The sequence below is a fragment of the Schistocerca serialis genome, chromosome 12, assembly GCF_023864345.2.
Source record: "Schistocerca serialis cubense isolate TAMUIC-IGC-003099 chromosome 12, iqSchSeri2.2, whole genome shotgun sequence".
Classification (NCBI taxonomy): domain Eukaryota; kingdom Metazoa; phylum Arthropoda; class Insecta; order Orthoptera; family Acrididae; genus Schistocerca; species Schistocerca serialis.
Window position 1 is genome coordinate 83,003,004 of NC_064649.1, and position 24,496 is coordinate 83,027,499.

Below are 24,496 nucleotides of genomic sequence, written 5' to 3' on the forward strand. Positions count from 1 at the left end.
TGAAGAAATGTATCTCCTTTTTCTGCATAAATATATTTCTGAAAACTGTTTAAATTTTTGATTGAATAGTGAGATTTTACTAGCTTCTTTCTTGTGTTATAATATATTCATAATTTTCATTACATGTTTCATTGCTGATACCATTCTGACACTTTTCCATTTAGTGCTTCCTGATGAATAGTTCTTTGAAAAGTTGAACTCTTTTTTTCTGCTGGTTCTTAATTGAGCAGGGAAGATAGTTTTGATATCAATTGTAACTGGTGTGCTATCAGCACACCAGTACCAGATCGGGTTGACGGAGGAGATAGAGAAGATCCAAAGAAGAGCGGTGCGTTTTGTCACAGGGTTATTTGGTAACCGTGATAGCGTTACGGAGATGTTTAATAAACTCAAGTGGCAGACTCTGCAAGAGAGGCGCTCTGCATCGCGGTGTAGCTTGCTCGCCAAGTTTCGAGAGGCTGCGTTTCTGGATGAGGTATCGAATATATTGCTTCCCCCTACTTATACCTCCCGAGGAGATCACGAATGTAAAATTAGAGAGATTAGAGCGCGCACGGAGGCTTTCAGACAGTCGTTCTTCCCGCGAACCATATGCGACTGGAACAGGAAAGGGAGGTAATGACAATGGCACGTAAAGTGCCCTCCACCACACACCGATGGGTGGCTTGCGGAGTATAAATGTAGATGTAGATGTAGATAGTGCTTTTGAAAATTACCATTTTTCTCAGTACACTGTTTAATGTTATTGAACATTTACAAACCTGTTGCTCCGAGCAACAGAATTAAAGTGAGTAAATATTTGTAGCAGTGGAGACAAACAAGTGAACAATAGGCTGTGGCAGGGTTGTAACAGCACTGCAGGTGTCAAATTGGATGTGGAAGCACTCGCTGGAGGAGAATGGCTCGTGAGCCACACTTCGCCAGGCCTGGGTTAGACTCTCAAAACACTAAAATACTCATACATTTGTAGGGAAAATAAATAGAATGATCACATAGGCTCAGTTGTAGGTAAAGCAGGCACCAGTCTTAGTTTAATTGGTGGAGTAGTAGGGAAAATGCAACATTCTGCAGAGGAAACTGGTTATTGGACACCTGTACAACGCACCCTAGATAGAATATTACTCAAATACTTGGTACCTGTACCAGGTAGGACTAACAGGCAGTGGGGGTATTTAGTGTATACAAAGAAGGACTGTGCAAACAGTCTCAGGTTTGTTTGATCCACCGATGAGCATTACAGATATGCTGAAGGAACTGAACCAGCAGACACTTGAAGGTAGAAGCAAAATATCCCAAGAAAGCCTACTTACAAAGTTCCAAGAACCCTCTTATGTGATGAATGTAGGAATATGAGCTGTAATGAAATAATGCAGAATCCAGGATGGAATAACAACAATATTGTGAAAAGGGTAGATTGCTGCTTACCATATAGGGGAATTTTTTTTTATTTTGTGGGCCTTATAATCTGATTTTCAAACTTTTTTTCATCTTTTGGTTCATTTGTTCCTGATGTATGTTTGCATTTTTCAGCTGTTTTGAATATTTAGTTTATTGTTGACAGTCAAAAAGGTGAATTTTTAATTTTGAAAAAGTTTGAGCAAAGAATTTGCATTGAATTTTGCTTGAAAAATGGAATAAATTGTAGTACTGCATTTGAAATGTTGACTGTGGCTTGTGTCGAATCTATTATGAGTAGGACAAGAATTTACAAGTAGTATAAACATTTCAAAGCGGGCTTGTGTCGAATCTATTATGAGTAGGACAAGAATTTACAAGTAGTATAAACATTTCAAAGCGGGTCAAGATGTCGTTGAAGACGATGACCACCCTGAATGCCCTAGCACATCAATTAGTGATGACAATGTGGAAGAAGTAAAGAAATTGGTTCTGAAAAATGGCTGAATCACCATCAGAGAGATAGCTGATGACATTTCTGAGAAATTTCTGAATAAAGTCAACAAGTCAGAACCTCTAAAGAAGGTTATAACATGGTTATATGGATATGACATTTAAACCAAGGCCCAATCATCCCAATGGAAACTGCCTGAAGAGCCAAGATCTAAAAAAATTAAAGTTCAATCACATGTGAAGGTTCTCCTGAATGTTTCTTAGATTGCAATGGAAAAGTGTACTATGAGTTCCTGCCCTATGGTCGCGTGGTCAGTAAAGAATATTACTAGGAAGTTATGCGCCATTTGTGTGAAGCAATCTGAAGTGGAGGAAAGTCCACTGGACCTGACGGGATACCAATTAGATTCTACACAGAGTACGCGAAAGAACTTGCCCCCCTTCTAACAGCCGTGTACCGCAAGTCTCTAGAGGAACGGAAGGTTCCAAATGATTGGAAAAGAGCACAGATAGTCCCAGTCTTCAAGAAGGGTCATCGAGCAGATGCGCAAAACTATAGACCTATATCTCTGACGTCGATCTGTTGTAGAATTTTAGAACATGTTATTTGCTCGAGTATCATGTTGTTTTTGGAAACCCAGAATCTACTATGTAGGAATCAACATGGATTCCGGAAACAGTGATCGTGTGAGACCCAACTCGCTTTATTTGTTCATGAGACCCAGAAAATATTAGATACAGGCTCCCAGGTAGATGCTATTTTTCTTGACTTCCAGAAGGCGTTAGATACAGTTCCGCACTGTCGCCTGATAAACAAAGTAAGAGCCTACGGAATATCAGACCAGCTGTGTGGCTGGATTGAAGAGTTTTTAGCAAACAGAACACAGCATGTTGTTATCAATGGAGAGACGTCTACAGACGTTAAAGTAACCTCTGGTGTGCCACAGGGGAGTGTTATGGGACCATTGCTTTTCACAATATATCTAAATGACCTAGTAGATAGTGTTGGAAGTCCCATGCGGCTTTTCGCGGATGATGCTGTAGTATACAGAGAAGTTGCAGCATTAGAAAATTGTAGCGAAATGCAGGAAGATCTGCAGCGGATAGGCACTTGGTGCAGGGAGTGGCAACTGACCCTTAACATAGACAAATGTAATGTATTGCGAATACATAGAAAGAAGGATCCTTTATTGTATGATTATATGATAGCGGAACAAACACTGGTAGCAGTTACTTCTGTAAAATATCTGGGAGTATGCGTGCGGAACGATTTGAAGTGGAACGATCATATAAAATTAATTGTTGGTAAGGCGGGTACCAGGTTGAGATTCATTGGGAGAGTCCTTAGAAAATGTAGTCCATCAACAAAGGAGGTGGCTTACAAAACACTCGTTCGACCTATACTTGAGTATTGCTCATCAGTGTGGGATCCATACCAGATCGGGTTGACGGAGGAGATACAGAAGATCCAAAGAAGAGCGGTGCGTTTCGTCACAGGGTTATTTGGTAACCGTGATAGCGTTATGGAGATGTTTAACAAACTCAAGTGGCAGACTCTGCAAGAGAGGTGCTCTGCATCGCGGTGTAGCTTGCTCGCCAGGTTTCGAGAGGGTGCGTTTCTGGATGAGGTATCGAATATATTGCTTCCCCCTACTTATACCTCCCGAGGAGATCACGAATGTAAAATTAGAGAGATTCGAGTGCACACAGAGGCTTTCCAGCAGTCGTTCTTCCCGCGAACCATACGCGACTGGAACAGGAAAGGGAGGTAATGACAGTGGCACGTAAAGTGCCCTCCGCCACACACCGTTGGGTGGCTTGCGGAGTATAAATGTAGATGTAGATGTAGATGAACTGTGGCAGAAATACTTGTGGAAATTGCATCACGATAATGCTTCTGCTCACATCTCAATGTATGTTCATGATTTTTGACAAAAAACCAAACCATTATGTTTCCTCATCTACCGTATTCACCGGACATGACCCCCACACAACCTCTTTCTATTTCCAAGGCCAAAGAGAACCATGAAAGGCTGTCATTTTGCCACCATTGGTGAGATAAAAGCAGAATTGCTGAAGGAGCTTAATATCACAATAAAAAGTAAGTTCCAGAAGTACTTCCAAGATTGGAAGTGGCACAAGTGAGGTGGAGTATTCTGAAGGGAACAAAGTTGATGTTGATGAATAAACAGAGATTCTTTAAAGATAAACAAAAACTTCAATTACTTTTTGATCATACCTTATATACCACAGTCCCTAGTGTTGCTCCTATGAGGATCGTGAAAACAAGATTAGATTAATAACAGTGCACAAAGAGGCATTTGAACAATCATTCTTCTCACACTCTATACATGAATGAAATGGGAAGAAGCTGTAATAAATGGTACAGTGGGTAGTACCCTCTGCCATGCACAACAGTGGTTTGCAGAGTGTGAATGTAGACATAAATATATGATGATAATGACGGGAATTTCCATAAATAATAATTGTGACACAGTATTTAAAGTTTGCAAGTATTTTTACCTCATTATTATGTAGGGATTGCCTCCTTTATTTGTGCATATACATAAATGTTCCGCACAGTAACCAATCTCCAAGTTTAGCACTCCAATCATTTGCAACTTACTAATAGGGAACATATTTTGTGTTCATACAAAATGACCCTTTTAGAGTCTGAGAAGCTCATCTGCAGAAACCAGCTCGGTTTTAGGAAACAGCGGTCATGCGAGACACAGCTGGCCCTCTTTGTGCATGATATACAACAAGCTCTAGATACCGGCTCCCAGGTTGATGCCATATTTCTCGACTTTCGAAAGGCGTTCGACTCAGTTCCGCACTGTCGCTTGCTACAAAAAGTGTGCACTTACGGTCTATCCAATGACATATGCGGTTGGATAGAAAGTTTTCTAACAGACAGGGAGCAGTATGTTGTCCTGAACGGGGTGACTTCAACAGAAACAAGAGTAACTTCAGGAGTGCCCCAAGGCAGCATAATAGGTCCTCTGCTTTTGACGATTTACATAAACAATCTGGTTGATGGTATTCACAGCAGCCTTAGACTGTTTGCCGATGATGCTGTAGTCTACAGGAAAGTAGTATCACACGAAAGTTGTGAACAAATCAATGAGTATTTGCAGAAAATAAATGCGTGGTGTAATGATTGGCAGTTATATCTCAATATTAGTAAGTGTAACCTACTGCGTACAACAAGGCGAAAGTCCCCATTAATGTATGAGTACAAAATAAATGATCAGTCTTTGGAAGCGGTAACATCAGTCAAGTATCTGGGTGTGACTATTCGAAATGATCTCAAATGATATGATCAGATAACACAAGTAACAGGTAAGGCGAACTCTAGATTACGGTTTATTGGTAGAATTCTGAAGCAATGCAGTCCTTCACAAAGGAAATATCTTACAATACGTTAGTTCGTCCAGTCTTAGAGTATTGTTTGTCTGCATGGCACCCTTACCAGTTGGGTCTGACTCAAGAGACTGAGAAGGTCCAAAGAAGAGCGGCAAGATTCGTGACCGGTACATTTAGCCATCGCGAGAGCATTACAAATCTCATAGAAAGTTTGAAGTGGGACACACTTGCAGATAGACGACACGCTAAACAGAAGGGGCTGCTCACTAAATTCCGAAATCCAGTCTTCACCGAGGATGTAGAGCATATATTATTACCACCAACTTTCAAATCACGTAATGATCATCATTCAAAGATAAGGGAAATAAGAGCTCGTACTGAGGCGTTCAGGCATTTGTTTTTCCCTCGCGCATGACTTTGGCGCGTGAATTGTGCCCTCTGCCACACACTGCTTGGTGGCTAGTGGAGTATATATGTAGATGTAGATGTAGGGAGAGCATGACAATAGAGAGAAGTGATTGGCTTTTTTAAAAGAACTGTTGAGTCATACAATGTAGGCTTTCATGGCCAGCGTTGTCTTCAGTTGAAACTTCCGGGCTGAGAGGCCGTGGTCGATGTATAAAATTTCCACCTGATGTTTTGTCTCCCATCTGTGGGAGACATCTTCTGAGGTCGTCCGGCTACTGGCGAAACGTCAGGTGGAAATTTTATACATTGACCACGGCCTCTCAGCCCGGAAGTTTCAACTGAAGAGAACTGTTGAGACTTGGGAGGTACATGTGATATAGTTAGCCACCTATATGTCTCTGCTCTGCTCTGCTGCTTCAGTAATCCTATCACACTTCCCTGGCGCAATGCTGACGATACTCATGTGTCTGCTGAACATTTGCTGTTGTGGACAACATACTGGGTGAAGTTTGGTGAAGAAGAGGGTGTACCAACTCTGATATGGCTGTGCTGTATTCACTCCCCCCCCCCCCCTCCACTCCATTCGCTGTTGGGCCTTAGTACACAGAAGGAGTAACCATGTGTGTGTGAGTTGCATGAATTTCTGTTTCTTTTTTTTCTGCTTCTTAGGAAGGAGTTTGTCCAAGAGCTGAAAAATTTGTAGCATTCTTTTTCATTGTCCTTGTCTGCAACTCAGTGCATGCTCTATGTTATGAATAGCAATCTGTTGTTTCTGTATTGTTGTTATTGGAGTCTGATTTTTCTATTGTTTTTCTTATTTTATAATTTGTGTATGAAGGCACCCATTAAGTGTTTCCTTTTTATGATTATATTTAAATGCGCTTCTGTCACAACATTCAGTCACACTGACATTTAATGCACTTGTAATATCTACCATCATCATCATCATCATCGTCGTCATCACCATCATCCAGCTGGGTGCTGCTGCTCTGTAAAGACCTCCATCAGATGGCTCTGGATTTTGTTAATAATTCAATTTATGTCAAGGTTGAATGAAAAATCACTTTACCAGTAACACCGTGCTGCGTAAACGTTACTGATCCTGTAACTATATAGATTTAAATCATGGATTCCAAGTGAATTGTCAAACTTTGTCAATGTTATGCTATAGCAGCAGCATTTACTTATGAGAACCTTTGCATGATTGATTGATAAAGCATGTTAGTGCAGCATTATAAAATTCCCATCTAATTTAAAAAGGAACTGATATTTTCTACTGACAGAAAATTTGTCATACTGTGTTATGAACCACAGGATTTTTTTCTGGAAAAATCGCTGTGCTGTTTAAATTTTGGAAATTGGTCATTGCAGTGAATGTGTCAAATTTAGGGAATTGTGTTTGCGCCACGTCATTCACAGTTTGCCTCTGCTTATTTGCCTGCTAATCATTTAACAGCTTTGTTATAGAGGCATATTTAATCTGTAACTCAGGTGACAATTTGCTTGAAAGACAAGGTTGTGTGATCATTTTGCAACTCACATCAGGTTATTTCGGTCACTTCTGTGAGAATATACAAGTGTTCTGATATCAGCCAAAGAGAGCCCTTCAATCTCAATTGGTAATTAATTCTTAATGTTGACACTGCCATTCACAGCAACAAATGTGACTACTGGAACTGTAACTGACCACTTGAGATTTGAAGATGGTGTTTAATGTCTGAAACTAGTTGTAATCATTTATATCTTCCCACTGCTGTGACTGAAAAAAATAGCTTTTTATAACTCTCTCAAAGAAAATATGTTTGCACTTATACAGAGTGATTATGTGATGATGATACAAATTTTCAGGGATGGTCGAGAAGGGTAAATATATCAATTCAAGATAAGAGAACCTGGTCTGAAAATGGCTGTATCAAAAGTTATAAGCATAAATCTTTCTAATACCTCTGATAGTGGAATACATTTACTGGTATTGTTTTTGCTAGCACTGTAGAGTACACAAATTTCAGAGGTGGTAATATGGACTGAAACAGGAAAAGAAAGTGTAGTAAACATGGGCTCAAAAAGCATGCCTTAAGAGCTGTGATCACTTTGATAACATGAAAAACATCTCTTTCACTGCAAATTTTTTGATGTCCATAGTTTCGGAGGAGGCAGTATCTATCAGAACAAAAAGAAATGTCGAGCAAATATGGGCTATAAACTGTATAGCTTTAGAGCTGTTGGCACTTGTTCAGGAGAAGAGATGTATTTCACGGTATTGAAGATGGACGAGTGCTCATATCTCTTAAAATATGCATTTTAGAGCTGATGTTTACCAGACAGTATTTCCATGTTTTGGTCCATACTACTACCCTACAATCTTAGCAACAATGGTACAGGCACACATATTTGACTGTTAGAGGTAACGGAACAATTTTTGCTTACAACTTTAGACTCAGTCATTTCCGGACCAGTGTCCCTTACCTCAGATTAATATAGTTACCCTTCTCCATCATCCCTAAAAGTTGTAACATCATCACGGAATCACACCCATAACATTACGCGTTGATAAACGCTGTGTAATACTTGTGCAACTGTCACAAGTCCAGTAAGCTCAGTCGACAAAAAATTAGTCGCCGCCGTCCTAAAGGCACATGCCACCTCCCTGAGGTTTGTTAACAGTTGTGACTTGCGGGCAGAGATCAACTGGGTTCGGACGGGAGACTTTGGTGATCACTGTGGACGCACATTATTCGTACAGTGTTTATGTGTCACAGTGGATAATATTTTGGACTTTCAGATAGGAGGATGACAGTTCAAATGTTTGTCCTGCCATCCGGGTTTAGGTTTTCTATGTTTTGCTCAAATCACTCTAGACAAATGCAAAAATAGTTCTTTTGAAAAGGACACTGCCAATTTCCTTTCCCCATCCAATTTCATGATCTCATTGTCGACGGGACACTAAAACCTAATCTTTCTTCCTTCTTTACCTTGGATTGCTTGTGACAGGCTAGAGGTGTGTGTGCTCGTAGTTCCACTACTAATAACAAGTTCGCAACAGTTTGTATTGACAGGTCTGGGCTGACAAGCCCTCTTATCTGTGTTGTGGTAGCTGTATGATCTGCTACTGCTGTCCTTACAATATGAAGATTGTAGTGGTCATCTGTGCTGTGTGGAAGTCCAGAACCTCATCTACAGGTGTGATAATGTTCATGTGTTCACTGATATCAGCATCATTGCATAACTGATACAACATGTTCAATTTCTGTAGCAATTCTCTGAAAGGGCTGTACTGCCACACGTAAGGCCACAATTTGACCCCTTTCAAACTCGCTCAGTTGGCTGTAGCAAGCATAAATGCATCTCCATGGAATTGTTGCCTGGTTGCTTCACATGTTTGCACCACACTGAGCTTTTCGGCTGTGAGCATTCCCTGTTAAAGGATAGAAGCAGATGGTGCGCTATAGCTATGCTGCTACACTATCTGTTGGCAGACAACATCGAAACCATTATCAGTACATTTACTGTGCCCTTGGTGGCATATGCCATCATTGGATCAAAATTAATGTTGTCTTTCGAGATACACTAGTTTTTTTCCGTTGTATACAGAAAATTTACAGTGCTATAAAAATGCAACTAACTGCAGGAAGACCTGCAGAGGATTAACTCTTGGTGTTGGGACTGACATTTGACTCTCAACATAAACAAATGTAATGTATTGCAATAAATAGTCAGGATGACATGTTATTGTATGATTACACAATGGTAGAACAATCATTGGAAGCAGTCATTTCCATAAAATATCTAGGAGTATGCATATGGAATGGTTTAAAGAGGAATGACAATGTAAAATTAATTATGTGCAAAGTGAGTGCCAGACAGATTCATTGCAAGAATCCTCATGAACTGTAGTCCACGCACAAAGGAGGTAACTTATGAAACTCTCGTTCAACCAATATTTCAGTATTGCTCGTCATTCCGCGATATGTACCATATAGGAGGGATAGAGGAAATAGGTAAGATCCACAGGAGAGTAGCACCTTTTATTATAGGTTCATTTAGAAAGCATGAGAGCATTACAGACGTACTCAGCCAACTCCAGTGTCAATGCTGCAAGAGAGGCATTCTGTATCATAGTGTTAAAGATGGGAGAATGACATTTGGTAGAAGAGTTACCCAATATATTGCTTTCTCTTAGCTATATCACATGTAAAGACCATAAACATAAAATTAAGAGAAATTGGTGTTCACATGAAGGCTTACCTTCAATCATTCTTCCCAAAAAATGATCACGACTGGAACAGGAAAGGGGGAAGGTGACAGCGGTTCACAAATACGCACTGCCAAACACCATAAATCAAGGGCACCCATGCCTGTGGGCAAGGGGAGAAAGGCGGCAGCCACACAACCCCATCCTCCATCCACCCACCCTCCAACTCTCAGGCAAAGGAAAAAATTTGGTATTTTTCATTCAAGAAAATGATTTATAAGTCAGTATTACATAGGTTTTTAACTAGTTCGTAATTAGAACTTTTTTCTGACTACTTACAAATCGCTATTAATCTTCCACAATATTAAAAATAGTTCATACCTACACATCGAGCTTCCCCTGTGAACTATGGTATGAGCGCCATTGCCATAAGGTGACTTGTGGAGTTGAAAATGTGGGCCTTCTGTGCTTTCTCTGAATCATTTAGCCAAAAATATCAACAATGTAGGAAAAGACAGATTGCTACTTAGCTTAAAGAAGACACGTCAAGTCGCAGACAGGCACAATTAAAAGATGCTGACATAAAGCTTTCAGTCACAGCCTTCATCAGTAAAAAGAGACACTTACACAATTCATGCATGCAGGCAAGCACACCTCACACATGCACGACTGCCAGCGTCTCGGGCCGGAATGCCAGGCAAAAGTTGGCCAGTTCCTTTGAAAGTGATGCAGTGAATATCCTTTTCCGTCATATTTCCGGGCATATGCTTCACTTCGAATGTTCTCATTCTCAGCATACTGTGAAACCTCAGTCTCCAGTTCTACACCATATGCAGGAACCTCAAGTTCGGCGGCTAATCCTTTGTCCGGTGAGCTTACGTACGCTTGCAGAACTCATCTACTGGCCCTTACAGCTGTATGCCCTAGTTGGAATTAAATAACCCACTAGTTATAGTTTAGTTCTAACTACTGTGTAATCTTTTTTTCTGATCTGCATAGATTTCGTAGCTTAACAACTGCATTCTACCGAGATGCCATGGGATTCCTGCTCCTGTTTGACCTGACTAACGAACAGTCATTCCTCGAAATACGGAACTGGCTCGATCAGTTGAGGGTATGACAACATGTCTCAGCAATTGGTGTTTGCTTCTTGTAAACAGTCAGTGTTTTCCGTTTGTTGTTGTTGTTGTTTTTGCTTAAATATTTGGTGGTATATGGAAACCCCAGACATTGGCTTTCTGTGTTGATATGGAGTAATGCCTGTGTGTTGATTGATCAGTAAAATAAATTACAGCTTAAGGAAGTGTCTGTCACTTTTTTTTGTCAGTAAAGAAAAGAAGAGAGAGGAACTGAAGTAGAATGGTGAGTCAAATGGAAGTTGTAAATTTTATTTGAGGTGCCAAGAAGCGTAACGAGGTAAGTGAGAACAGGAAGCGCAAAATTTATCTATTGGTATTCACTGTGGCTGCTTCAAATGTCACATGAAACATGGTTTCCACTTCAGCTCTACATTTATTATTGACACCAAACGCTGAGACCCACTGAATATATGCTGCATTGAAGAGTTACTTGTACAACAACGTCCGTGTTCGTGGATTCTTTCTAGAGTGTGAACCAGAGTTCTACATATAAAATTTCAGAGATTGTTTAGGAATATTTTCTGAGTAATGTGGTTATAACATGGTCTCATTAAAGAGTAATTGCATTTCATTTGTCTTTTTACCCCTATTTGTCTGTAACATCTATCGCACTGAAAATATCTGCGTAGCAGTGAAAATGTCGACAGTAAGTGTGGTTTGTCTTGTTTGCAGATAAACTTGTTCTGTTCACAAACAGTACTTGCTGTTTTCAGCAGTAATGCCCATCAAGCTTGCATTGAATTCTGCTCAGTTCATATCAGGTTGGTTTTTGTTGCAGTGTTAGTTGGTGATGAGTAGTTGTACACAGCAGTGTTGAGAGCTTTACTGATGGAAAGTGGAAGTTGAGTGTGACAGTGAAGTTATGTGGTCACATATAAAAGATGTTAGGTGAAACCAAGTTTATTGTTGGATGTTTTTACTGGGCACCTGATTTCGCTGTGACAAAAAAAGTGTACTGTCCGTAGCACATAAATACCCATATCATGCAATACTATTTGGAGACAGTTTTAACGTACTGAGTTTATACTAGGATGTCCATGGATTCATTGTGGGGGAGGGGTCAGACAGACAGTCATGCGAATTAATTTTGAACACTTCTTCTGAAAACTGCCTTCAACAGTTAGCTCGGCAGCCCATACCCTATGGAAATATCTTAGACCTTGTAACTACAAGTATGCCAGACCTTATCGATAATGTCACTATAGAAATGGGGATTAGTGATCATTATGTTGTTATAGCAACTATGATTACAAAAGTCAGTAAATCAGTCAAGAAGGCTAGGAGAGAGTTTCTGCTAGATAGAGCAGATAAGCAGTTGTTAGCATCTCACTTAGACAGTGAAGTGGCATCACTTATTCCAGTAAGAGAGATGTAGAGGAATTATGGGCAAGGTTTAAGCAGACTGTAAATTGTAGTCTAGAGAGTTATACAGCTAGTAAGTGGATAACGGATGGAAAAGATCCACCATGGTTTAATAACAAAATTCGGAAGATGCTGAGGAAGCAGAGGCTGTTGCACTCTTGGTTTAAAAGACAATGCGCAGATGATGACATGCAAAGGTTAGCAGAGATTTGTGCCTCTGTGAAAAGATCTATGCATGAAGCATATAAGTACCACCATCACACCATAACAAAAGATGTTGCAGAGAACCCGAGAAGATTTTGGTCCTATGTAATAAAGTGGCTAATTGGATCTAAGGCTTCTATTCAGTCCCTTGTTGACCAGTCTCTTGTGACAGTTGAAGATAGCGAAATGAGAGGCAAAGCTTTAAAATTCATGTTCAAGAAATTGTTAACACAGGAGAATTGTCCAAACATGCCATCATTTGACCATCGGATAGATTCCCGTATGGATGACATAGTAATAAACATACCTGGCGTAGAGAAACATCTGAAAGATTTGAAAGCAAATAAATCACCAGGTCCAAATGGAATCCCAGTTCAGTTTTACACCGTGGCATTGGCCCCTTACCTAGCCTACATTTATCATGGATCTCTTGCCCAGCACGAAGTCCCAAGTGACTGGAAAATAGCAAAGGTGCCTCCAGTATATAAGAAGAGTAAAAGAACAGACCTGCAAAATTACAGACAACTATACCTAACTTTGGTTTGTTGCAGAATCCTTGAACACATTCTCAGTTGGAATATATTAAACTTTCTTGAGACTGATAAGCTTATGTCCACAAATCAGCATGGTTTTAGAAAGCATCACTCATTCAAAACTCAGCTTGCCCTTTTCTGACATGATGTACTGCGAATTACAGATGGGACAACAGCCAGATTCCATATTTCTAGATTTCCAGAAAGCACTTGAGACAGCACCCCATTGCAGGCTGTTAATGAAGGTACGAGCATATGTAATAAGTTCACAGGTATGTGAGTTGCTTGAAGACTTTTTAAGCAATAGGACCCAGTATGTGGTCCTCAACAGTGGCTGTTCATTGGAGACAAGGGTATTGTCAGGAGTGCCCCAGGGAAGTGATATATATATTTTTTCCACGATTGTTTGTTGATGATACTGTGCTGTGCAGTAAGGTGTCGAAGTTGAGTGACAGTAGGAAGATGCAAGATAACTTGGAGAAAATTTCTAGTTGGTGTAATGACTGGCAGTTAGCTCTTCTAAATGTGGAAAATTTAAGTTAATGCGAATGAGTAGTAAGAACAAACCTTTAATGTTCGTATACTAGTGTCCTGCTTAACACAGTCAAGTCGTTTAAATATGTAGGTGTAACGTTACAAAGCGATAAGAAATGGAACGACCACGTGAGAAAAGTGGTAGGGAAAGCCAGTGGTCGACTTCATTTTATTGAGAGAATTTTAGGAAAGGGAGGTTTATCTGTAAAGGAGACAGCATATAGGATGCTAGTGTGAGCTGTTCTTAAGTACTGCTTGATTGTTTAAGATCCGTATCATGTTGGATTGAAGAAAGGCATCGAAGTACTTCAAAGGTGGTCTGCTTTGTTCGTTACTGGTAGGTTCGAACAACACATAAGTGTTACTGAGTTGCTTCGGGTACTCAAATAGTAACCACTTGAGGGAAGGTGATGTTGTGTTTGACAAAAACATCACTGAGAAAATTTACAGACCTAGCACTTGAATCTGACTGCCTCATGATTCTACTGCCATCAAAATACATTGTGCATAAGGAACACGAAGATAAGATACAACAAATTGAGACTCATACAGACACATATGGATAATCGTTTTTCCCTCACGCTATTTGCAAGTGGAACAGGAAAGGAAATGACCAGTAGTGGTATAGGGTACCCTCTGCCACGAATTGTACAGTGGCTTGAGGAGTATCTATGTATACGTAGAAGAGTTGGATTATTGGCACCACATGTACAGCTACACTGACATTCCATGAAATAGAAATTCCATAAAAAAATATAGCATCGCTAGTGCCAAAGCTGTCAAAAATAACTTTACAAGCTCACAGAAATAAACAATGTGATCAAATCATAACAAGAAGATGCTTGAAGATGTCATATGGATCATACCAGCTGAGACATAAGCGTAAGGTACCATGTGTATTTGTAAACTGACATAGGTGTAAGGAACAATATTATACCTATTAAACTATCTTCACAGGTACACTTGATAACGGCAAAATGATGAAACGAGCTCACCATGTAACTTGTATCACTATGAGTAAATAGATAAATACTGCAGCAAAAAATATGTTGCTCTTTGACCTCATGCAAGCTGCGGGTCCATTGAAAAGGAAATTGTTGAATTCTAAGTGAGGTAACAAATGGAAAAAAATACATTATTACTCTGTAATGAGGTCAAGAGACCACAGGTCACTTATGCCAAAATAATCAGAAACTCAGAAACTATTCGTGAACAACTTCAGAATTTTATTTGCAAAATTTGAGTTCATTTTTATAAGGTCTCTCACTTACCTGCTTCAGCTTCTGTATTCTCACATATTGCACTATATACAGAAATCCTTTGTTCTCACAAACATTAGTGGGAGAAAAACTTGTTGTATCTGTGAATCACCTACTCTTCCCATTCAGGATCTGTCAAAAACCTTACTTGACTTTCTCAAACAGTAGGAAGTCTGGGATGACAATATTATGAAAAGGATAGTTGCTACTCACCATGTAGTTTAGATGCTGAGTCGCAGATAGGCACAACAGAAAGACTGTCAAACAAAGCTTTGGGCCAAGCAAGTCTTCTTCATCAGAATAGAAAATGCCCCTGCACGCGCGCGCTCACACACACACACACACACACACACACACACACACACACACACACACACACACACACACAATGCAACTCATACACACATGACCGCAGTCTTTGGCTGCCAAGGCCAGGACCGCTTCCACACTTTCTTCCAATACTGAATTAACACTTTTTTTATGCCTCAGGATGTGTGGTATTAACTGGTCCATCCTTTTGACCGTCATGTGCCATAAATTTCTACTTTCCACAGGTTGATTCAATACCTCCTCATTAGTTACCATTGTCTAATCTTCAACATTTTTCTGTAACACTGGATTTCAAAAGTTTCTCTTCTCTTGTCGTTCACATTTCACTTAACAAGGCTACATTCCAGACAGATATCATTAGAAAAAACTTCCTAACTGTTGGTATTAGATGTTAAAAAATTCCACTAAAGTCTATTTTTGATATTAACAAATTTATCTTCTTTATAAATGCCTTACTTACTACTGTATTGCTGGTCTGCATTTTATACCCTCTCTATTTCTGCCCAAAAACAGCAAAACTCACCTACTACTTTAATGTCTCATTTTCTAATCTTAATTTCTTCAGCATTGCAGGATTTAATTTGACTGCATTCCATTGTCCTGGTTGATATTCATCTTATAATATCCTTTGAATACATAGTCCATTCAATTCAAATGCATTTGTAAGTTCTTTGCCACCCATCACAGAATTTCACTGTCATCAGCAAACCACAATTTTTTTATACCTTCTTTCTGAACTTTACTTTCCTGTCCAAATTTGTTCATGGTTTCCTTGACAGCTTTCTCAATGCACAGATTGAATAACATCAGAGATGGGCTACAATCATGTCTTGCACCCTTCTGAACCACTGCCTCCCTTTCATGTCCTTCAAATCTTATAACTGTCGTCTTATTTCTGTACAGATTGTAAATAATCTTTTGCTCCCTACTATTATTAAAATTTCAAAGAATTTATCCACATCAACACTGTGAAAAGCTTCCTCAATTTTTCCTTTATGCTGTAAATAATTGCTGTTAATATTTTGCAACCTGAATTAGTAAAATGATGCTTTGCCACTATTCATGCATACTAGCACTTTTCTTCTTTGAAACTGAAAGTATTACTTTCTTCCTGAAGTCTGAGAATATTTCGCGAGTCTTGTGCCGGGTGTCTCTCCTAAGAGTGGTCAAACCCATATTCTCTCATGTTTCTGCAGATATTTGCAATTTTATTTTTGCAGTGTGTAGCTGCAGTCAGCCCAAACAAATACTGCTCATCATGTCTTTCACACAATGCCCAACATTGACTGAACGTGTCAGTTTGTTTCTTGTTACAAAGTGGAATTTTATGTGCCCATTCAATAGGTTGGCCCTACATTCATCCAGTACGATTTTCATTTTATTGATGTGCATTAACAGGGACAGTAAAACACAAAGAATAACCAGGGCTCCAGTAGCAATAGCACTGCCCTAGTCCGTGCCAACTGCTGCTACCAGGCAGCAAAGCTGTTTAGTTGTTGGTGGAGTACTGGTTATTCTTTGTTTTACTGTCCCTATTAACACAAACCAATGAAACTAGTATTGCACTACACTAACTTGCGACCTCTATATCAATGGGCACGTAAACTTCATCTTTAAAAATCATTTTCTTTGAGCAGGAAACAAGCTGACACTTTCCAACAACATTGGGCATCACACAAGAGGTCTAATAAGCATATTTGTTTGGGTTGACTCCTGGTACACATCGCAACAACAAAATTGCAAACATCTACAACAGTATGGGATTGTGGGTCTGTCTTCTTGCGAAACACTTTTGTTTTTGTTTATTTTATTCTCTTTTCCAAACTAATTTCTTCTTGTAAATAGTCTTCAGGGTTTGCTGCCAGATCACATTGTGCAAATTCACACTATATTTCTGCAGAGCAACTTTCAATCATCTTCAGGTGGTTCAACCTTGCTGGTGGCTAGGTACGACTGACGGTATACACGTCAATGCCCCGTTTCTGGAACATTCCAGATTTCCACACCCCTAAACATCCCTAGGTTCACTGTTTCTGATGTGATAGTGAAGTGGAAACATGAAGGCGCACGTACAGCACAGAAGCATACAGGCTAACCTCAAATGTTGACTGACAGAGACTGCCGACAGTTGAAGAGAGCCCTAAGGTGTAATAGGCAGATATCTATCCAGACCAACATGCAGGAATTCCAAATTGCATCAGTATCCACTGCAAGTTCTATGGCAGTTAGGCGGGAGGTGAGAAAACTTGGATTTCGTGGTCGAGCAGCTGCTCATAAGCCACACATCATGCGGTAAATGCCAAATGACACCTTGCTTGGTGTAAGGACGATTGAACAGTGGAAAAATGTTGTGCGGAATGATGAATCACAGTACACATTGTGGTGATCCAATGGCAGGGTGGGGGTATGGCGAATGCCCGGTGAACGTCATCTGCCAGTTTGTGTAGGGCCAACAGTAAAATTTGGAGGCAGTGGTGTTATGGTGTGGTCATGTGTTTCATGGAAGGGGCTTGCACCCCTTGCTGTTTCGCGTGGCACTATCACAGCACTATCGTGGTCTTGCGGTAGCGTTCTGGCTTTCCGTGCTTGGGGTCCCGGGTTCGATTTCCAGTGGGTTCAGGGATTTTTCCTACTTCGAGATCACTGGGTGTTCTTCTGTCATCATCATCATATCATCATCATCATCATCATCATCATCATCATCATCCATCCCCATTACCGTCAGAGGAAGGCAATGGCAAACCACCTCCGCTAGGACCTTGCCTAGTACAGTGGTGTGGGTCTCCTGCATCGTTCCCTATGCTCCTCGGAGTATGGGACCTCATCATCACAGCACAGGCCTACATTGATGTTTTAAGCACCTTCTTGCTTTGCACTGTTGAAGAGCAGTCCGGGGATGGCGATTGCATCTTTCAACACAATTAAGCACCTGTTCATAATGCACAGCCTGTGGCAGAGTGGTTACACGACAATAACATTCCTGTAATGGACAGGCCTGCACAGAGTCCTGACCTGAGTCCTATAGAACACCTTTGGAATGTTTTGGAACACTGACTTCATGCCAGGCCTCACCAACTGACATCGGTACCTCTTCCTCAGTGTAGCACTCTGTGAAGAATCAGCTGCCATTCCCCAAGAAACCTTCCAGCACCTGATTGAACGTATCCCTGCAAGAGTGGAAGCTGTTATTAAGGCTAAGGGTGAGCCAACACTACACTGAATTCCAGCATTAGCGATGGAGAGCGCCACGAACTTGTAAGTTATTTTCAGCCAGCTGTACTTTTGATCACATAGTGTACTTTCATCAGGTTCTAGTGGTCTTATTTATTAGACATATGTGGCACAAAGCTATATCACTTTTTAGTGTAGCTTCTGTCATACTATACATCACCAGTGCTTATGAAGTGCCTGAATTTCACTAGGGAAAAAGTTTCAGTTAAGAGTTTGCACCACATCAAACAGGCTCAACTTACTGAACAGTCAGTTTGTGATACCATCACATTTCTGTCTAAGGTTGCGAGTCATGCTGACTTGCGTTGTGAAGCTTGCAGTGGGGAAGAGTTGTCACTATTTCCTTTGTTTGACACTGAAGCTCACAACTTATTTAATTTCAAACATCCTCCTTTTATGTTAAAGGTTTTTTTTTGTGCTTTTGAATTTCTCTGGCCTACCTGTGCAGCCTAGCATACTAGTGATTGGATCTCAATGAAACCGTAGTATTTTAGAAATGAATTTAGTGGTCCCCTGGTCCCAGTGCACAATCTGCTACTGCTGATGTATCCTTGTTGCCCTGATGACAACCCCTATTATTTCTAAGACACAGGTTTTAACCGTTAGACTGTGCTCTACAAACTGAGCTAGAGTTGCCTGTCTGTGTTGTGCTATAAGGAAACATCAAGTGGCGAAAGTGATGTTGAAGAATTGTCAACTGCTGACAGTGGTCCTGCAGAATGTGGGCTGTTAATTGTCATGCAGATAGGAATAAATTTGCATTTTGTAGAATCTCCAAATACACTTGATATTTTCACATTCCTTTTTTCACCTGGCCGAAAAACAATGATTGTTAATGAGATGAACAAATATGCTGAACAGTTTGAAAGTTCATGTGCAGATACACTGAAACAACAATCCTGTGTGTGCAAATGGGTACCAGTTGACTACTGGGATTTGTTCAAAGTGTTAGTCCTACAAGGCATCAATCCAAAACCTGGTTTGTCAATGTAGTAATCAAGGAAAGGAATTCTAGAAACGCAGATTTTTATAAAAATAATGGGTCTGCATTTGCTCCTCCAATAAAATCCTTCACGAGAGTATCAAAATAAATCAGATGTAATATGCTTATTTTCATGGTCACATTGCCGCTGCACAAAGCTCTAAATTGTTGGCAATTTACAATTGCAGCAATCACTCGATTTTAAGGAAGTCCTCCAAAACTTGTCAGATTATGCCATGCTGCATGAAGATTCCCCAAGATGTGGGAGTAATTACACACATGGCAACAGACAGTGGCACAAGAAATAGCCCATTGAAGAGGTTGATACTTGTTTTTGTATTTCTTGTGTACATTTGACTGTGTATGGGAGGGGTTTTATGCACAGCTACTGTGGCAGTACAGAAAAGGAGGAGGAATGAAATTAGACAAGTTGTGGGTCTTAGTTCTAAGTAAAGCAAACAGTGCAAACTGTTCCCCACTACAAGCTCCATAACACACATCGAAACGATTCTGCAATTTTGAGCACCTGTCTGACAATGTCACAAACCAGTTGCTGCACGCCTATGGACATACGATTTGGCTTGCTGAGGTTACTTTGAGATTGTAACCACTTTCTGAGTCATTAAAGCCTCTGACATTGTCTCTAGCATTGGAAGATGGAACATTAGGCAGAGAAAGTTTCCTTGGACCAGAATCTAATTGGCATAAAACAGAAATCACTAAGGAGTTCAGGCTTCATCCAGCTCACTGTAGCATGTCGTGGACATACTGAAAAACCCGAATGGGCAAACACTTGAAGACATATACAGTCTATCTCACAAAAGCCTTTTCGAGAACTGATAAGGAGTCCAGGACTGTATTAAAACCTCCCTCTGTATTGCTCTTGTATGGACGACAAAGAAGAGATTAGACTAATTACAGCACACACAGAGGCATTTATAGAGTCATGTTTCCCACAACCTGTATACAAATGGAATGAAAAGAAATCTTTAATATGTGATACAATCAGGAGTACCCTCTACTGTTCACTTCAAGTGGCTAGTAGAGTATGTATGTAGACGTAGAATTATGATTTTCATTTGAATGATCTTCACATATTGATTTTAGAATCATCTTTTCACTTTCTCCTGTCTGGCAGAAAGTAGTAATAGACAGACAGGCATACAACACTACTGTGAAACAGTCTCAGAAGTTTGAAAAAGAAAATACACTGCAAGAATTAGACGAGTGTAGGAACAGCTACGCTTATTTGCCTTCATATTGTAGAGACCTCATTGTGTTACATGAAGTCAATGAAAATTTGTGAGTTTTTATTTTACTTCCAGTGTTTCAGTTTCTTAACATATAATGTATATTTCTGCATTTATTTAAAGACCCTTATCATCTTGCAGTTCATTAGCCCCAAACATTTGTCTGCTAACAAACATCTACATGATATGTGTTTAAATGCTCTCTCCTGTCAGTTACTCTGAACTATTGCTGCTTGATTATCCACAGACATTAAAAACATACAAGAAAATTAATTTCAGTCAACACTTGTGACTGGGACTACACCAGTTTGGCTGACAAGTCTTTTTTCAGTACTCAATCGATCATTCGTTGCCTGTGGATATGACTAATTGCCACAGATCCTTCTTTAATTATGTTACTTTTCCCCTCACTATTGACCAGTGTTGTGGTCATCAGTGTGGAAAGTAGTTTGGTGGAGTTCCCATTGCTAGTGCATCCTGTGCAATCCTCTTCATGTCTGCATAACTGCTGCAGCATACATCCATGTGACCACGCTTGCTGTAGTCAAGCTGTGGTCTCCCTCTAGAATTATTTCTCCCCACACTTCCCATTGTTACCAAATTCATGATTCTTTGATTTTACAGGATGTGTACTGTCAACCAGTCCATTCTTTTAGTCAATCTGTGCCATAAATTTCTTCTTTTCTGCAGTTCAGTTCAGTTCCTTCTCTGTAGTTACGTGATTTATTCATCTAATTCTTGGCATTCCCCTGTAACAGCAAATTTCAAAAGCCTGTGTTCTTGCTTGTCTCAATTGTTTATCATCCACAATTCACTTCCATATGAGGTTACACTGTAGTCTTGATACCTTCAGGAAAGAATGGTAACACAGTTTGCTGTAATTGGATGGATTAAAAAAATCTACTAACCAAGCGGTGTCAGGAGGAAAGACATATAAAAGCTAAAAATATGTGCAACCTTTTGGAGCCAGTGGCTGCTTGTTCTGGCAGAAGGGTTGGAGAGGAAGAAAATGGGATTTAGGAAAAGGACTGGTGAGGTTTACGAAATGGGGAGAGTTCAGAAAAGTCACCGAGGTCAGGGGAGACTTACCACACAGGATGTGAACGAAAGACTGATTGTTGGGGACTGTATTGAATGAGATTTGAAATGTGAGAGCTTAAAGGTGGAAGATAGGGTGAAGTTAAGCATGACAGAGATTACTGACAAAACATCGTGCAAAAGTTAATAAGAGTAGAAAGCTAAGTGTGGTAGAGATGGGGGAGGAAGTAGACAGGTCAGAAAATAAAAGATAGTGTAGAAAACTAAAAGGGAATGAAGAAAGCATTAGTTACTGAGAAGGAATGCGAGATTGAGGGAACTAAACAAAATACACTGAAGCGCCAAAGAAACTGGTATAGGCATGCATATTAAAATACAGAGATACGTAAACAGGCAGAATACGGTGCTGCAGTCGGCAATGCCTATATGAGACTAGTGTGTGGCACAGTTGTTAAATGTGTTATCACTGCCACAATGGCAGGTTATCAAAATTTAAGTGAGTGTGAACGTGGTGTTATAATCGGCGCATGAGTGATGGGTCACAGCTTCTCCGAGATAGCGATGAAGTGGGGATTTTCTCAAGTATACTGTAGATATCAGGAATCCAGTAAAACATCAAATTTCCGACATTGCTGTGGCCGGAAAAAGATCCTGCAAGAATGGGGCCAACGACAACTGAAGAGAATAGTTCAATGTGACAGAAGTGTAACCCTTCCACAAATTCCTGCAGAGTTCAGTGCTGGGCCATCAACAAGTGTCAGCATGTGAACCATTCAGTGAAACATCATCAATATGGGCTTTTGGAGCTGAAGGCCCACTTGTGTGCCCTTGATGACTGCATGACACAAAGCTTTGCACCTCGCCTAGGCCTGTCAATACCAACATTGGACTGTTGATGACTGCAAACATGTTGCCAGGTCGGATGAATCTCATTTCAAATTGTATCGAGCGGATGGACATGTATGGGTATGGAGACAACCTCATGAATCCGTGGGCCCTGCATGTCAGCACATGACTTTTCAAGCTGGTGCAGGCTCTGTAATGTGGGGCAATTGCAGTTGGAATGATATGGGACCCATGATATGTCTAGATACTACTCTGACAGGTGACGCATACATAAGCATCCTCTCTGATCACCTGCATCTATTCGTGTCCAGTGTGCATCCCAATGGACTTAGGCAATTCCAGCAGGACAATGTGACACCCTACATGTTCAGAATTGCTACAGAATGGCTCCAGGAACACTCCTCGTTAAACACTTCCGCTGGCAGCCAAACTCCCCAGACATGAACATTATTGAGCATATCTGGGTGCCTTGCACCGTGCTGTTCAGAAGAGATTTCCACCCCCTCGTACTCTTAGGGATTTATGGACAGCCCTACAGGATTCATTGTGTCAATTTCCTCCAGCACTACTTCAGACATTAGTCGAGTCATGTCACGTCATGTTGCGGCACTTCTGCGTGCTCACCGGGGCCCTACACAATATTGGGCAGGTGTATCAGTTTCTTTGGTTCTTCAGTGTAATTAACATAAATTAAGTCCAGGTGGGTGGTGAGAACGAAAAACACGTTTTAACATTAGTTCCCACCTGGCGAGTTCTGAGAAACTGTTATCTGGGGGAGAATCCAGATGGCGTGTTTGATGAAACAGGTACCAAGGTTACAACTTTCATGTTGTAGGGCATGTTGTGCAACAAGATATTGTATGTTGCCAGTGCTTATCCCCTGTGTATGCCCATTCATCTTAACTGATAACTTGTTGGTAGTCATACCAGTGTACAAGGCTGAACAAATTTACATAACAGCTGTTACATTACATGCGTCGTTCGATGAGTGGCCCTCCATTTAATGGGATATGTTTTGCCAGTTAAAGGGCTGGTATAGGTGGTGGTAAGAGGGTGCAAAGGGTAAGTCTTATAGCAGGGACGGTCACAGAGGCATGAGCCATAAGGCATGGAAATGAGTGCAGAAAGAGCATAGGGTCTGATAAGGATATTGTGGAGATTGGTAGGGTGATGAAAGTCTTATTGTAGGTGTGCTGGGCAAAATGTCAGACAGAATGAACCTCATTTCAAGGCATGATTTTAGGAAGACACAGCCTTGTAAAAGTAGCTGATTAATACATTCAAGACCAGGATAATACTGAGTGAAAAGTAGTGTACTCCTGGGTTGCTTGGAGGGATTAGCCGTACCAGGATTGGATGTGGTGGCCTGGGAAGTTTGCCTTTGAACTTGGATGGTGGGGTAATTATGTCCTGTGAAGGTTGAAGTAGGATGGCAGTGTACTGCTGTACAAAGTCTTCATCAGAACAAATATGTTTGCCTCAAATGCCAAGGCTGTGTGGGAGGGAATGTTTGATATGGAAAGGATGGCAACTGTCAAAATCAGAAATGTGTTGGTGACACTCAGTGAGGATGAGGTCAACATCAATGAAAGTGGCATGGGATATGGAACAGAACCATGTGAAATTTAATTGGGAGAGTGTATTTAGAGATTCCAAGAATTTTAACAGGCCAGTTTTACCATGAGTCCATATGGTAAGGATGTTATCAATGTATCTAAATTAGACACCCGTCTTCTGCCTTTAACCTCTCTGGTTTTCAAATCCCATCTGGTGCAGTCCCCAACAATCAATCTGATCATTCCCATCCTGTCCAGTTAATTTCACCTGACCCAGGGTCGTGGACAACTTTTCCAAACTGTCCTCATTTCCTAAACTCACCAGTCCTTTTTCTTCACCTCTCTTCCTTCCCCTCCAACTCTTCTGCCAGGAGGAGGAGCCACTGGCTCTTAAGCTTGCACAGTTTATTAAATTTTA

The 24,496-nt window shown here is 40.5% G+C and overlaps 1 protein-coding gene across 1 annotated transcript in view; it reads left to right on the top strand.

The window, feature by feature from the left end:
- Window positions 1-24,496, top strand: part of LOC126428168 (ras-related protein Rab-27A) — an 84,010-nt gene that overhangs the window by 24,731 nt on the left and 34,783 nt on the right. Inside the window, exon 4 of the mRNA XM_050090080.1 lies at window positions 10,814-10,928. Within this exon, the coding sequence (XP_049946037.1) occupies window positions 10,814-10,928 (115 nt within the window). The remainder of the gene's footprint in view (window positions 1-10,813; window positions 10,929-24,496) is intronic.